General features: G+C 42.6%; 1 protein-coding gene across 2 annotated transcripts in view; it reads left to right on the forward strand.

Annotated features, from left to right (window-relative positions):
- Positions 1-17,147, forward strand: part of ZNF516 (zinc finger protein 516) — an 81,473-nt gene extending 64,326 nt beyond the window's left edge. The window contains exons 2-6 of one of the 2 annotated variants that reach the window (XM_008642703.2): positions 2,310-3,779; positions 5,817-5,855; positions 8,618-8,689; positions 9,600-9,667; positions 16,213-17,147. In XM_008642703.2, the coding sequence (XP_008640925.1) occupies positions 2,310-3,779; positions 5,817-5,855; positions 8,618-8,689; positions 9,600-9,667; positions 16,213-16,272 (1,709 nt within the window). In that variant the 3' untranslated portion in view covers positions 16,273-17,147. Of the gene's footprint in view, positions 1-2,309; positions 5,969-8,617; positions 8,690-9,599; positions 9,668-16,212 lie in introns of those variants that run through there. The other variant, XM_017746167.1, reaches the window with a different exon arrangement.
- The last annotated feature ends 74 nt before the right edge of the window (positions 17,148-17,221 follow it).

A 17,221-nucleotide genomic window follows, 5' to 3' on the forward strand; every position in this document is an offset into this window, starting at 1 on the left:
TGTTAGATTTTCCACCTGGAAAATCCCTTTTTCATAGACAGATGCACTAGGAAATAGGACAAAAAGGACTGCAGCCACCTCAAAGTTTGCAGTCCCAGGCTTTACTGGGGCACATGGGACTGTGGGCTCTCTCTGTTTTCTCCTCCTCCTCCCCTCCCCAAGTACAGACCTAAACTGAACAGTCCAGACCTAAAGATCAAGCCCAGATCTGACATGTGCCACCTCTCGCAGTCCGACCATGTCCTCTTTGCTGAAACAGCTTGGTACATTGATTTTGACCAAGCAAGAAAGTATTCAGGGATGTCTGTGCTACACAGAGCAACCTGGGAGTTGCAGGTATCTGCTGATTCCCCCCTTCATCTCGGCTGCACAGGTGAACCAAGAGCCTCCCAGCTCTGCAGTGCCTGGAATGGGGCTGGCAGTGGTTTCCCGCCTCCCTCCTTTGCCCAGCACAGCCAGCAGATTGGTTCTCTCTTCACGGAGTACTGCTGCAACCAAAGGATTTGGTTTGCTTTGCTTTATTATTTACTACAATGATCAAAGCAGCCACTCCTTGTGATCATAAAAAGAAACCTTAAAATCTTATTTAAGAGCACAAATATTTTGGGCTTTGACAGATATGCTTTGAAAACAACACAGATGTGCAGTGTCAGATTTCACTGCTGCATGTGGTGTCTTTGTTTCAAACTGTAAATTTGGCTAGTAGTGCTGGGCATGTGCTTTCCCAAAACCTTGTCCCTGCAATATGGGAAAAACAAGTTTCTGGGTTGTGAGGTTTTTTTTAGCCCCTGAATATACCCCCTTGGAGAGTTTGAAAGGAAAATGATCTTAGCAGAGTGAGCATTCAGCCCTGCGAGGCTGCAAACCTATGGGTTATTTTTAACCTAATTACCTCGAATTAAACAAAAGCTTAAGAATGTTTTTGCCTGAATTGAAGGTGAGGCTAAGTAGACTCTATTTGCAGAGCAGCTCCAGCCAACAGCGTGGTTCTTCCATTGCGCCGTGCAGAATAACGCCCGTGGCAGTGCCCTGCGCTAATGAACAGTGCTCGATTTTCTGAAGGGTTGGCTTTTCTGAGCTGATGTGAGAGGATATGCAGCTCTAGAGCAGTTCACTCCTTCCCCCTTCTCACCCCTCCTACAGATGCGGTGATCACTTCGGACTGGTGATGTTTTAGATGGAGCATGGTCTTCTTACACTTGCCTGGCAGTGGCTCATTAACTGCGTGTTAATTGAAACTGAAAGTTTGTCAGATGATTCAATTCAGTTACATGCTAAATGGATTCAGTGCAGTAAGCATTACTGCTGCGATGAAAATCTCTGTGGAATTGATCTGTGAACTGATTTGAAGGGATTCATTGGCTTCATCAGTGGCTCTGAGAGGTCAGCATCAGGAGAGCAGGCAGAGGTAGCCATGCTCCCAGCAAAACAAATCCTACTCTTCTCTTTCGCCCTAAACAGCTCTAATTGCTGCCCACTATGTTCCCTTTCCAGGACATATGTTAGGTGGATAAATCTACTCTGGAGATCTGAGAAATGAAAATGAGGAAAATGAAAAGAGTGTTTTGAGCTCTGTAATCTAAATGGCTGAAATGTTGAATTCTTATCTTCCTATGGATTGAGCAGTCACAAAATTTTCCTAAAGTTTGATTGAAACATAAACACATGTTACAAAGAAAAACAAATTTAAAAAACAAAAGAAAAATATCTGCTTTTAACTAAAGGACAGAAAATTAAAAATTTGCATCCTCTACAACTCATCGTTTATACTTGGCCGCTGCAAAAGTCCCCCTTAAAGTGGGCAGTTTATTCTGTATGCTGTACCTGCTTATATGGTTGGTTTCCGTGTGGAGCCAATTTTTATCGCTGAGTTATAAACCCTTTGAAAATAGGGGCTTGTAATGGAAGAGCTGACGGACCTTTAACTAGGTCAGTTTTATCTGGCTCCATTATCTTTGCTTTTGTTAAAGCATTAAATGGTTGCAGATTTGTTTATTTTTCTCGCAGTCCCAGAATTTTAACATGGGTATGTTATTGAATTGTTTTTTCTTCAAAATGTCATGAACATGCAGTATTAGAGAGTTTATCCAGACTCCGCAGTCGTCTTTAAAAGTAAATTGAGCTGTTGTGTCTTATTTCAAGATTTTCTTGCTCATGCAGTACATTTGGTCTGTAGCACGTCATTACAATAGTAATACTGAAGTTTCCTTTTTCTCCTGCTATCTTACTCTAATCTTGAATTATGCTTTGTCTTTTGGGCTCCTTTCTGTGTAAAACGACAATGATATTTTTTTGTTTGTCCCATTCAGATGGAAAGCCATACCGCTGCAACTTCCCTGAAGAGGAAACCCCAATGATAACGTATCAGTTGGATGAACTCCCAAAGCTGGGAGGCCGCAACGCCAGAGAAAATGAGGCCAGGGAATCTAAACCAGAGATTCCTGCTCTGGTCTCAGCACTGGAGGGTGTCATCAAGGAACCCTTTTCAAAATACCAAGGTTCTGCAGACATAAAGATGCCAGTATTTCATCACAGCCAAGGGCTTCCTTGCTCCAGTCACATTGCTAGCTTTGCTTCGGGTGTGGGCCAGACATCTTCAGACATGGTCATGGACTTGAAAACATCGCTTGAAGTGCAGGCTAGTCGTGCTAGAGAAAATTTGCTGGACTTGCACAGGGAGCATCCTCTGATAGAAAAAAGTGCTGAAGCTCTAGAGGTAGCTCCACTTGATTTGAGTGAAAAATCAACAAGGGATAATTCATGCAATAAATACATGAATACATCCTTGCAAGCTGCTTTAATTGTCTACCCGTGTCCTTTCTGCAGTCACAAGACCTACTACCCTGAAGTCCTGTGGATGCACAAAAGAATTTTGCACAAAATCAGCTGTAACTCGATGGTACCCCCTTGGGTTCAACAGAATGGATTCAAGAGTATTAAAAACAACCTGGTCTTTCTGGCAAGGAGTGGGCGCACTGGCCCCCCTCCAGTTCTCGGTGGTAAGGAGTGCCAGCCTTTGCCCATTGCCAGATTTACACGTACTCAAGTGCTAAGTGCATTGCCAGGTTCCAAACCCAGCTCTCTTTCTGTCGGGATGACTGCAAAGTCTGTGAGTACGCATCCATCAAAGGACAGTCATGCCCTCGGCCAGTGTGGTTCACGCATGTCAGGTCTGGATGGGTACAGGCAGCCCAAGTTAAACCATTCCCAGGAGCAATACGGCATAGCAGCACAACAAAAAAGCAAATATGAAACGAATTCCAAACTTACGCAAATGGGAACCTATGGCAGAAGCGTAACACCTACTCAAACGGTCATATCCAGGCCTAGCACACAGCCCACCAACAGTAAGCAAGTGGAAAAGTATGTGGTTCCCCAAGGAAGTACTGGGTTTGCCTCTCCAGGTAAGCACTGTGCATCTGACTCCATGAAGGCCAAATACAACCCCCCGCTGCAGTACCATCCTCTTTGTAAGAGTGAGCAGTACCCTAAACATGAAGAGCCGTCGGTGCCTCAGAGGGAGCCTCACGTGAAGGCTGGGAATGAGATCAGGACATTGGCAAACTGCACAGCGGTAGCACGAGTGAGTCCAGTGCTGCAGCCTCAGCCTAGCGCCGTGGGAGTTGCTCCGGCTTTACACTCCAGCAAACAGGATCTGGGATCAGATGGGCATGAGAAACATTTGGACATTTTAAATATCTTTAAAACATACATTCCAAAGGACCTTGCTTCACTGTACCAAACCTGTGGTGCCAACAGCCCTGTCCTAGATCACACAGGTACGATTTTCACAAGGCCTTCCATAGCTGAGGACATAGCTTGCTTGTTCCTTCTTTGTTCGGAGTCATGACATGCTGTTTCCCCGTGTTTTCCTTCTCTTCCTTTAATGGCTAGGATTACAAGTTCACTGTTTTTATCATTGCTGGATAGGCTTGAATAGGTTTGTTTACTGCTCTCTTAACATTGCAGCATCCCCCCCTTATGCACTTTGTGACATTTCTGTCGCAGGTTAAATGTATCTGGTTCCACCTGGAGTACTGCTGTTCCTTTGTCCTCTTGCTTCAAGCAGGCTAGAGTTACACAGATGTGCTGTCACAGGAAGATCCCCCGATATGCTGGTGCTGGCACACATCATCCTCTTTTTGCTTCAGGCGAAATAAACGTCCTCTGGGGCTTATCTGTGATGTTATTTTGGAGGTTTTGTTCAGTTTTGTCTGCAAACAAGTCTTCCAGCAACACAGAGGGATAATCACTTGTCACTGTCCTTTGTCTTTCTTGACAAAAGTCTTAAGATCTTCCTTGTCCATATCAAAGGCTGCTAGATATTTTTCAAATGAGTCTTTTGATCTGTTTGTATGCTTATAATTAAAAAGAGGTAGAGCTGAATATGTGCCTACTAATTCACATAAGCAGAAAAATCAGTTGTGCAAATAGCCAGTTTAAAAGTTCAGGGACTAAAAAAGCTCAACTGCCATGTAAATAAAAATACACCTACATATTTGCGTTTGAAACCATACTCTTCTGATGATCTGCCAGAATTAGTTTGTCTCAGTGGAAACTGAAAATCACACTGGTTGATTACACGTGAGAGGTGTGTGTGTCTGTAGGAGAGGCGAATTGGAGCCATAGTCTCACCTCTCACCATTTGTAAACCATGCTATTTTTTATACTCTTCTCTTTGTAGAAGTTGTGCAAATCAACTCCACATGAAAAGAGCACACATTCCAGGCTGGTGTTCCGGTGTCCTCACTTGACATAATGTGCTCTCTTTTGTCAAAAGCATGTGTGAAATGGAGCTTTTTGCAAGTGGTACAAAATCCAGGACACTTGGAAGCTGCTAGTTTTAAGGACAGCTGTGGTCTAGTGCCCAGAAGGTGTGTGCAAGTTGAGGCAAGGAAGGAGCCCAGAGCGTTAGGTCAGGTCTTGGCGGAAGGGCCTTTTAGAGAAGACAGGAAGGCAGAATCTGTCTGACATAGTCCATGGGTGAGTTGCACCTTTCAGCCACCCCATTGTCAGTTCTGCTCAGTCACTTCAAAGGTGGTGCTGTGTAGGGGCCTGTTATTTATTGAGCAGATCATTTCGCAGGTGCTTAGGGGCTAACCAACATCAGGCTCCTGGGTTTTGTTAAGGAAGCAGAGGAAGACTGCTTAGTTTCTAAAACTGCAGTTTCAGCGTTCCTTAGAGATTTTTTTGTCCTGCCGGCTTTGCTTTCTCCGTCCCAGTGGATTGTTGTCTAAAGTTTCTCCCTGCCCACTTCCTGCTCTAAGTACCAGTTCCACCATTGTTCCACCCCCAACTTGGGGTACCTTCATGTGGGTGCCCTCCTTGATGTTATTACATTGTGTCAGCCTGCTCAGAGAAATCTTACTGATCCAGTGAGCTCCCAGCCATGTTAGGAGGGGTAAGAGAGAAACAGTAAAAGCTGGGAAATAGAAGTTGACTTAGTGAAGGCAAGGACCAGAAAATTCATGATGACTTTTCGAACAAAGTAAAATAGGGGCAGGGTTTCTAAAGAGGTCTCTATTTACCTGCTTTTTAAAGAGGAATTTTATTGCCAAAATGTTTTTGCTGGGCAGTGATTTCTAGAGACACGTTAACTGGAAGTTATTTAGTGCCCATCTCTGCTTTGAAACCTCTTCTTTCATTCCAAGTGTTTTACAGCAATCAAGTTTTCAGAATTTGAAACCTCTTTTTTTTTTTAATGTAGCTTGTCTTCATTTTATATACAACTTCCAAGTTGTTGATGTTTCTCCAAACCAATTGGCATGATGGCTGTTTTTCATAGCACTCAAATAAAAAGCTGCTTCAGGCAAAAGGAATGAGATCCTACCAACTGCAAACAGAGGAGGGTAATTGAACTTCGCCTGAAATAACATATTGCTCTACATAGGCTGGGTCCTCTGAGTCAGTATGCATCATTCAATTTAGCCTTAATACTGTAATGTGAATATGGCAATCATGACATAAAGGACAGCCCAAAATCCCGCTTAGGTACACTATTTGTCATGGTTTTTCCTTAGTTGAATATTCCCAATAGACTTTACTTGGGTTTTTTTGGTATATGATGTCATCTTGGATCACAATAGACTATTTTAGTGTGTGGTAGTACAGTGCTCAACTTCCTTTTGAGTGGCTACATTTACTTTTGGGATCCTTTCTTTTACATTCGTGTTTGTTCCAGTGTGTCCTTGGAAGAGAGTTGTTGTGTGTACTGTTGTGATACAGCTGCAAACATGAAGCTTGCTGTGCTTAGGCTAGGTTTGTTTCACACTGCCCAGTCTTCCCAAATGCTTGTAGAGAGAATCTTACTGTTATATTTAAGAGTGGTTATTTATTTTATTCATGCCATTTAGGTATTGGGTGGGTTATGGCAGCAGATGCACTCTTTCTTCAGGGTTGAGACCAGCTTTGAGCATGGATTTCACAGGAATTCCATTCACACAGTCCTGTTCATTTACCTTAATTTTTGAACACCTGTAGTTATCCACCTTTGTTCACCTAGAGGATACCCTGAGTGATGACTCATAGGGTCATTGTCTTTCAGCAGCCACGCCCATGGCTCAAAGCTTTGAACTATCAAAAGCTTTATGGTGCTACTTAGGAAATGCAACAATGGCAAATACACCTGGGAGCTATCCATTTTTTCCACCAGATTTTTTGAATAACTCCCATAAAGTGAGTGGTAGGGATGGGTTAGGTGGAAGTCTTAACCCACTCACCCTGCGTGTTTATACATTGGCTTACAACAGCATCCTCAACTGTCCCTCATGAGTGGGAGCAGTGCTTCCATGAAGGCTGTTGGATCAGGTTAGTGATGGCTTCTGAGATAAATGTATTCCCCTTCAGCAGAAGGAGACGTGGGTTATAGAGGGATTAAATGTCTCTCCAGAGGTGTCAGAACCATGACTGGAGGAACCCAGCTCTCCTGGGCTTCACAAAGCTGCTGTGCCAGTCCCTGCCTGTCCAGCAGTCACCATGGCACTCCTGCAAAGGCCACAGCTGGTTCCTCCACACGCTTCCCTCAGCTTTGTTTTCCAGCTTGCAGCTACAGTTCTGGCCAGTGAGGGGAAAAACACTCGTAACAGCTCAGAAATCCTGCTTCAATCTTGACTGCCTTACAAGGCAAACCCCTCCCATTATAGTTCAGTAAGGTTCTCATTGATGCTTAGGACACTTACGTGATGTTTTAAAATAGTTTTGTTAGTGGTTTTTTTTGTTGTTGATTATTTGTTTGTTTTTGTTTTGGTTTGGTTTTTTTTGCTTTTGTGTGTGTGTGTGTCAGTATATCTGATCTGGATTTTCCCCCAAATCATGATCTTGTATTTGGCTGCCAGAAACTTAATTTTGTGAGCGAGAGTGTTCAGGTGTATTATGCAGACTGTGCTGCCATCTGCAGGAGGTGCTATTATAAAAGGAGAAAACAGTCTGTGAGTGGGGTGTTTGTTTGGAAGCTTTTTTGCAGCATACTTTTGCAGCATACAAAGAATACTGCATATTCTTTGCAGTATATGGTGTGGTGGAAACCATCCTGGGATGCTTGGTGTCATACCAGCAGAGTAGATTGCAGCTGTCATCTTCTCCATTCATTTTCAGCTGCAGCATCCATATTTTGGATGAATCCTGTGGCATCCTGCAGTAAATTTTTCAGTTGTGTGGAGGTTTTTTTATTGCCACTTTTTTGTTCCAATTTTATTCTTTTTAAATGCTGTTAACTGGGGAGGGGGGATATGAAAGAAAAGCTGAAACTTCACTTCTGTTGACAACCCTCTCAGAATTTCTTTAAAAGCCGAAGTATTCCAGTGGCAAATGGAAACATCGACTCTTTTCTTTTGAAGAGGGTGTTTTACCAAAATAGAAAAGATGATGTTCAAACATTTTTTTTAATAATAAAAAAGCCCAATAAAAGTCAAATGTGTCTTTTTTGATCAGCAGCAAAAAGACAAAGACCAGCCCTTTAAGTCAGATGCTGTAAACTGACCTTTGGAGAAAAAGGAGAGGTTTGAACGGTTTTCCACAAATGCTAATGGCCTAGAAAACATGTTTACCCAGGGCTGGGGAAGGCTGCTGTGCTGCTACCAGCTCAAAATGTCCGGAATGACACTTTCATTCACAGATGTCTTTCGTCTGTGCCTCAGAGGTCCGGGGTCAAAGCAGCACCGGCAGGCAGGTAGGCAGGGGCGAAAGGTTTGATCAGTCTGCGATGGCTCTGCTCGCTCTGCATTTGTCTCTGAGGTATTGCCGCCTGGGGGGGACAGTCGGGCTCTGGTCCTACTCACTTCCTATTATCCATGTGACTTGTCTCCGCCACGCTGGAGTCACTTTGATTTGCCTGATGTACTGCTTGACAAAGCTGGGTGATGGCTGAGAAGTGGATCCAGCTGCTCTGAAAAGCGCACACCTGACATGCCAGTCCTGGTGCGGGCACATCATGGGGAGCATTTTTTAATTCAATGTAATTTATGCATTCTTGCAGTCCTGTGTGTGCCTAGCCTGTCAGCCAGTGCCTAGATGAAGGCTGACAGTTGTCATCCAGGGCCTGAAGGTAGCCTCACATAATGACACATTAGACATACTAATGATGTTTTCTTCTGGCATAATGTTTTCTTCTCAACTTTCCGTGTCTGCAGAGAATGTGGAAAATGCTTTACCCAACCCAGCCACCTCAGGACTCATCAGAGGTCCCATGCAGGTACCTTTTCACACTCGCTCTTGCTTTCTCCCTTTCCCACTTGCCTGCCTTCAGATTCAGCTAACAAAATGCCAAGAATTCAATTTCACATACCATGTTAACCTAAGTAATTCCAGTACCTAAATCTAATAGACAGGTTTTTTATTTTTATGACTATTGCTCTTGTTCTCCATATATTCCTTACCTGATCCCTGCCCAAACTCCATAAAATTGCAATGCATTTAAGATAAGTCTATTTGCAAATGTTTTATTTTAATTAGAGAGTAGGGTACTCAGAAATGAATATGCTAATGAATTCTGTTGCCACCAGCACAAATTGAAATCAAAGTACCCCTTTCAGCACAACATAAGGCTTTGTTTTGCCTCGTCGTTGCTGTTGACAGGAACATTTTTGTGGGAAACAAGATTTTTCCTCAGACTGGTCAGCCCTAAAAATGGTAAATCCCTATCAACCATTTTTAACCTGACACGGTCTGTGGTTGAGGCTGGAGGAGACTGAAGCCACCGGTGTCATGAGACCTCCTGAGCGCATTGCATGAGACAGTGAGAGTAGCGGGTTCCTCCTCAAAAGTGTGAATGATGCATACATAAGCCAGGCTGATGCAAAATGACAGAAGCCAAATGGTAAGTAATGCAAGAAGAGGGTCCCTTTACACATACACTGATAATTAATGTTGTCAGTGATTGCTTTCTTCAGTGCTGAAGTCTGAATTAAAAAGGGCAGTGGCCCTAGGCTGCCATTAGCACACTCTCTTCCAGTAAGTGTTACGGTAAATTGGTATTTTCCGGCCACAGGCTAGTAGCTGGTGTCTTTTTTTGAACGTGGTTAATCTGTAATGGTCTCAAATAATGTACACACACTAACGAAGCTTGAATGTTCATCTGTTAACAAGCCCCCTTGTTCCCACAGTGGTATTTGAGTCTAATGGACTCCGAGGTACTGAAGTTCACACCACCTCCGCAGATGCCTCAAAACAAGTATGTTTTACAATTAATTGGGTGTTTGGTTTTTAATGTGGTAGCTGGGAAAAAAATTGCACAATGATACTCATCACTAGAGCACTGACTGTTCTATAACATGTATAAATAATAATGGTATTGCTTAATTTTTAAAAAATCTTAAATTTTTTAAGCATTTTATCAGAATCTGATATATAGAGCATCAGTTAACTGTAAAACAGGTAGTTAGTGTTCAAATAAACATGTTACTGGCTTACTGGGGACTGGGTGGGATAGGTAACTCTGTAATGTGCCCTGACATGTAATAGTGAGATAGTACATAAAGAATTCCTGGAAATTTGCTTTTACAATTAACACATTTTCTGCTGCAATAAGACAATTAATGTTTAGTCTTCTTTTTTCTGAAAAGTATTTGTACCCTGATATCCAGTATCTGGCCTTTGAAAAGTTCTTATCCACCAGTTTCCCTGGACTCTCTTAGTGTGCTTTCCTGTTTCTAGTATATCGTTTCCTGTCTTAACAAACACTTCTCAGAGCTCTGAATTATACATGACAAAGCCGTTACACAGAAAATCGTTAAACAGAATTTGTTTCATGTATCTTATGTCTTTGGAGAATAGTGTTATAGCCTGGACCTTCCTATTCCATTTGCAGCCTGGCAGGTGGGTTTCAGAGCACACCTTCTCCTGGGCGCTTCTCTGCCACTGTGAAACAGCCTTCAGCATCACTTACGTTTCCTTTCATCCTCACTTTTAGTTTAATTTTCACTATAGCAGCCCTTGTCCTCCTGTCTCTTACTAAACTATTGCAGATGTTTTAGCCATGCTTAGAGAATGCATCTCTGTGCTACTCCCAACATTATGAAGTTTATGGGTTGGTTTCCACTTGCTCATTAAACATTCTCACTGGGCACCACCACATTGCCTAGTTCCTGTGCTGCACCCTTCATGAAGACTCTTGGCACCTTCTCTCTGTCCTTGCATCTTTCTGGCCCAAAGGCTGCATGGAGAACCCAGCCTCTGTCACAAGAGCATCTGGATTGACACCAAGCCATAGGAGTGGCCAACAATTCTCATAAAAGTTTCCAAGATGGCATAGCACTTCAGTTGTTGTAGCTGTGGGCAATGTTTACTTTGCTTTTGCGGGACAGTAGCTGAAAAGTTACGCTGTAGCGTCCCCCTTATGATGCTTATCTGATAAAATTGTGCAAGGACACATCTCTCAGTAACAGAGTGAATGACAGAGACGCACTGTGAGTGTGTCAGAGTGAAACACTGCAGCTCTGCCAACTCGCTCAGCTAGTCTTTGGTTCTCATCAGTTCAATAATGTAGATTTAGTAAACCTAAGCATCTTTTAAAATGCTCTTTCGTCTTTTCATGCTCATGGTTTTCTCTCATGTGTAGTTGAGATCACATTCTGAAGGCATCTGGGCTTTCTTCTTCTAGAAGACAATGAAAGGTCAAAGTTGGAAATACATTTCCAAAAAATTCTGAAATGGCCATATATATCCAAAATGAAATGTGGTAGCTCAGACCACATCTGGACTCTTTTTGTAATTTGGGTTGTATTACTGCACAATAAATTGACTCATAATCTTGTGTTTGTAAACTATTGTCATGCCAGAATTTATTGGCTGACTTCTTCCATGGTGAAGGTAGCTTGCTTGTGCTATCTGCCAGTCTGCCTTCAAAGCATTTGATTAACTTACAGCATCTCAATACAGCAGAACACCGAGTAGGGGTTAGCTTCTTGAATGGCTTCATCTCATGCCAATCAGTATTTTCAGAGAAGATGCAGTGTGATCACTTCTGCAGGAGATAGTTCCCTTTCTTTTGTCCTGTTTGCTCCTCAGTACCAGCCTTTGTCTCAATTTGTCAGTGTCTGTGTCGGGTAGGATTATTCAGTTGTCTGCTGTTTTGCCAGCTCGCGTGGTGGGCAGGCATTGTGCTCCCCCAGAAGACTCCACCTGCACAGTCCCTGGGCATTACAGAGGGAATACTCTCATTTCCACATGCAGCTGTAGGGGCCTTCAGAAGCACAGAAATGAGCTCTCACTGAGAACGGTGCCTGCAGCATTCTGTTAACATTACCATTTCCCACTTAAAATGTTGTCACTCCATGTCTTCATTTCATTTCTTAATTGGGGACAGATCTATTCGTGAGGGTTTATGGTGTAAAGTCAGTTCAAGTTACAGAAGTGCCACGCACATGCTCCGAGCAAGAAACACTGGTTACCATGTACGGTAGTTTGAGAAGGAAAGAGGGTTTTTTTTGATGTCAAGTGGAAATGATTCACTTTACATAATGTTTCCACCTCACAGGTAAAATATCTTCCCCTGAGTAGTCTGCCAAAGAGTAAAAATATTAACATTAGTATTTCATGGTTCCCCCATTCCCTTCTCTAGTGAGCCAGAAGATCATCTCTAAAGGTTTCCTTTATGAAACAGTGTTAGGTAGGGCTTTTCAAATCCGCCAGCATGGTAGCTTACAACAGTGCTACGTTGAATAGCAGTTTTATCACAGAATAATTCTAATTCTGCATGTTAAAAATAGGGTCTACAGCCAGGCTTTTTCAAAAACGAACCAGCTAAATCTATATTTAGGTGTCTAAATAAGAACCCTATTTTAGGGTAGTGAACCACCAACAGGAGGTGCAGGTGTTCAGCATCACTGAAAAGGAGGTCACCTATAGCACTGTATAAAAAAGATCAAACACACACAGTTTTACTACTGTTAGCACTGGGCTAACAGTAGCTAACGTGTGTTTCATGCTTTGTTATCAGCACCGATGAAATATAAATAAAATGTAGGAAATAAGATACTAATTCATAACATTATTTATTGTGGTTTCTTATTTCTACCTGAATGCTTTAAAAAAAACCCAAACCAAAATGACATTTTTACATAAAATGAATTTCCCATGAACTTTGGAATATTTCCTACTCTTCTTTATCTAAAGGACAAAAAATGCTCATTACATACCCCAAGTCAATACAATCTGTGCTAAGTCATGTGGATTCTCTTGAAAAGCTGAAATATTAAACATATTGAATATTCTGAATATTTTTATAAATGCTAAATATCCCAGTATATACATAATAAAGCTTGCTTATCCACAATGAATATGTATCTTAATTTGGCGTAGTCTAAGCGACATCCAGAGACATGATTTAGTAGGCATGAATTTGGGGAGCGCGCTTCAATTGCGTATACATGGCAAGACAAAAGCTGGCTCCCCTTCAGAAGGGGCCCTGCAACCATGTGTGTCTCAAAGCAAGGCTCTCCTAAAGCGTGGGGTCATTTCAGAGACACTGCCTGATGCTGCAGCACTGCAGCCAGAAGCCCAATTCCCAGTGGTACAGGAGTCAGTCTGGAGCCTGCTTTTTCACAGTGGTGACAGCAGCGGTAGCAGTTTCTAAGGCATACGCCGTGCATTTGACTTCTCCTTCTGCGTTTTTAAAGCCGTATAAAAACTTGGCCCACTTTAGGAATATAGTTTATGCTCTATCAGTGTCAATCAATATGCTCTAAAAATTTTAAGGGACAAGAAATTGGGTGTTCAGAAGGCATGATTTACTGGTTGGCAGTGAGGGAGAGCTCTCTCTAGTTGAGTGTATATATATATATATGAACTATATTTGCAGCACTGGAGTCAGAGACACCCAAGTTCTCCATCTTCTGTGTGAGCGAAACAAGGAAAACCCCCAAAGCTCCAACCTTTGTCCTCTCCAGAAAAACACCCTTTTATTCACTGAAAATTAATTAGAAGCTGCAGCCCAGGGAAAAAACCCAGCTGTTGGTATCCTGAATTCTCTGGCTGAAGCTTTCCACATGCCAGAAAGCACTGATTGTCCTTCTTTCTGGACAGCACAGTTCTTGGGCCTCATTCACTGAAGAGAGGGGTGTGCAGTAGGTCCTGTACCTACTGTGTGACAAGGGTAAAGTACCTTCATTAAGGGGTCCCTAAACCTTCATTTTCTCCACTCTAAGAATTTTAAAATATTTCTTGCAGCATTCAATATTTGAAATAGCATAAATTTGAATAGCGAGAACTTAGGGGATAGACGGGCTGGAGAGAACCATCAAGAAAACACTATATATATATATATATATATATATGTATATGTATATGTAGCAATGTGTGTGTTGTAAAGGAGCTTGGGGGAAAAGCTGGGGACATCTGTTACCTGTAATGTTTTTATAGTCCAGCAACACTATAGCTCTGCATGTCCTAAAGCGACTTTACAGAGAAGGGGAGGAGGCAAAAAACCTAACCCAGATTAAAAAGTTATTTAAACTATTGGTTTCTGAGTTTGCCTGGTTTGGGTTTTCTTGCACTCAAAATTCTAGTACTGTCTGTTAGAAGTCCTATTTATGACATTTGTTCATATGAAATGTCTTGCCCCAGTTCCTTGCAGAGTTTCTTCCAAAGATCATGATTAATAGTTCAGTCCTCATTATTGCAAATGTTATTTTTAAATAGTTATTCTGAGAACAAGAATTCCATTAATCAAAATAATAGATAATGAACAAATAAATGGCAACCTAATTTGTCTCGTTCATACATATGGAGATTATAGTGCAAACAATCAAGGAACCATGGAGGCTGCTGTACTGGCATCTGAGTAATATGCATGTACTGTATGTCTGTTACTTTATGAGCATTAGAGACAGGATTAGGAGCTGTAGTTCTTGTCCCAACACTTGTCCCTTGCCAGCAAACTGCAGTGGTATTTGTGCTTCTTGCAATTTACTTCAATGTCATGCAATAATCTGTCTCCAGCATATTAACATGCACACAAACTGGGTTTTTCCTGTTAACTGGGGAAAAGCCCTGGAAGTTGCTATGAGAGCAGCTTTTGGCATGGAAAGCTGTAGGTTTCACGTAAAGATCTGCCACTTCATTGAAAGTGAAGAAAGCCTACTTTTTAAAAGGGAAAACATTTTTATTTCAGGAAGAATTCAATCCAACTCTGTATCAGCTGGTTCAAAATCTGACCGTACCTTGGGACAGTGTGAGTACAGGGGGCTGAGCCACTGAGTGGGTTTTGGCACACGTGAAGCTCAGGTGCTGTTCCCTGGTGAAACAGGGAGCACAGCTGTGCCTGAAAGGGGCTCAGCCACCCATCACCTCCATCCCCTCTGCGCTATCCTTGCAGGTGGGGAGGATGGATTGTCCTTTTCCTGGATCCCTTGTTTTGTGTGATCCATGACATGCAGGGCGTGCCTTCACCACCTTGCAGGCTATCCATTGCAAAAGAGCGCCCCTAATGACTCCCCTTTTTCAGTTCCTGCCCAGGGAAAGTGGGACAAGGTGCCTGCCATCCCCTCCCCTCCCCTCCTGCCCTCCTCGCCAGCCCCGCAAAGCTCTGCTGTGCTCCCCCGTGTACACGGAGCCGGTTCGATCCGAGGCGTTCCAATGATGAACGCCTCCTCCTGGAATTGTGGCTGTCTCTCAGGCATGATGCAGCCGCGCAAAAATGTAAAGCATCTTTCTTAGTTTACTGCAGGAAATTCAGCATCCAACTAAGGAAGTTTTATCACATCTCTCATTCAGTTACTGTTTCCTACATTTCAAATATACTGCGGTCTGTACAGCAGCTTTTTTTTTCTTTAATTTTGTTGCAAATCTTTCCGCCTTAAAACCAAACTTTGACTGGTAAATGTCATGAATCTCAGGCCAGGTTTAATTAGGAATTTTCTAAATCTATTAACAAAAGAGATGCACTTAATACATTATGTCAACCAGAGCTGGGCTTTCTTTAGCTATTTCGAGGGCTGCCATAGGCACAGCTTGAAACTTGCTTGGATTTTACATGGGTGCCGTATTTTATGTTGCATTAATTTAAAATGGTCTGTTTCACTTCATCAAGACTTTAGCTTAAGGATAATGCATTTATGTAAGATTAATCTTGCCATGTTGTTTTAGGATCAGGATTGTAAACTGCATTGTTCCGACAGTGATGTTCTAAATGTCATTTTAAAGCTTTTCTTGGGAGCTGCAGGCTCCCACTTATTCATGATGTTATCTTTAATTTCACTTGATTTTAGAATATCCCTGCTATTTTTTTTCAATGTGGTAATTATTCATGAAAATTGGCTAAGAAAATAAAAGGAAGATGACAAGGGGGGAAAAAAGCTGCCTTAGCATTTGACAGACCTGCACAAGAATTCAGTTTTTTTTCATTTAGCAGCCTCTGTGACGTCAAACTTCAGCCTTTTTAAAGCACTGATCTAGTTATGAATCCCTTTTGGCTAGCACAAAATTCCACTTTTTGGAGGCCTCTTCTTTCCCTCCTTGTTCTCAGCCTTCTCTGAACTGCTCCGCCAGATCCTGTTACTTCTTGTTCTAGTCCGTCAGGGACTTTATATACGGGCCTGACGCGCTTTGCTCTTGGGGGAGATGCTTAAAAAAAACCCCCCAAAGTGTTCTCACGTGGTGGGTCAAGATGAACGTACGTGATGCTAATAAAGGGTAACGAATGCCGGCACAACTTGCTGGAGGGTCGTGCCTTGGAGCAGGGGCGAGAATGAGCTTTTCCCTGTGTTGTCCTTCTTGCAGGGGAGAGAGCACGGCGGCGCGGAGGTCACCCACACGCTGCATCTCCGGAAGGGAACCTAGATCCCGGGCGGAGGAGCCCCGGCAGCCCCCCGCCCCCCCGCGCAGCCCCCCCCAGCCTCCATTCTGGGCTCTTGAGGAGCGCTGGGAGCAGCGCTGTGCCAGGAGGGGGGTGCCTCCTCCGCGCTGTTAATCATCTTAAAATAAATGAAGATGCTACACAAGATATATATAAATTGACGTACTAATCAGTCCCATGGTTCCTTATTTCCTTTATAATAAACAGTGGAGTTGGCAAGCACTGTGGCGGCACAAGGCATCTATATTAATCAAGAGAAGTTTGAGACACTGGAAAAATTAAACTTTATGTGATTTGGACAGCATGAAGAAGTTAAGCACTGTAACAAAAACCTCCCTGATGCTCACAATGACTATTTGATACATTTGAAAAACAGCAGTGGATTTGAGGGCTGGAGAAGTATTAATTAATGAAACTGCCACTGCCTGTCATGCTGAAAAGCAAATTAAAAAAAAAAACAACAGAGAGAGGAAGAATGGGGGGTGCAGGGAAGAGGTGGCATTCGGTGCTGAGAAAGCAATGCTTGATGAAGGATTAAAGGGACTAAAGAGAAAGACCGTCATTCTGCAATGGTTTGTTTCATTACAGTTTGGGGACCACTTGGATTTCTAGTGCTCTTGCTCTTGACTGCGCACCATTAATAGTATGTGAATATGGAAATTGAAACACTTCCAGAGAAAAGCTTCTATTCTGCTTTGGAAAAGAAAAGCTAGTTGAACACTAAGAAAAAAAACCAGGCTTCTGTGTTTTACTCTCAGGACCTTTTTTTTGTTAACAGGGCTACTTTCTTCAACCTGGTCACAAAGGAAGTCTTCACTTAATGAAAAAAAAAATGGAAATAATAAAACATTCAGCTGTCTAACACCGCTGATCTGTCTATTTAGAAGAGAAAAGGTGTCACTGAACGAATTCAGGCAGCCCTGGGGCCAGGAG

The sequence above is a fragment of the Corvus brachyrhynchos genome, unplaced genomic scaffold (genome assembly GCF_000691975.1).
Source record: "Corvus brachyrhynchos isolate BGI_N302 unplaced genomic scaffold, ASM69197v1 scaffold409, whole genome shotgun sequence".
Taxonomy (NCBI): Eukaryota; Metazoa; Chordata; class Aves; order Passeriformes; family Corvidae; genus Corvus; species Corvus brachyrhynchos.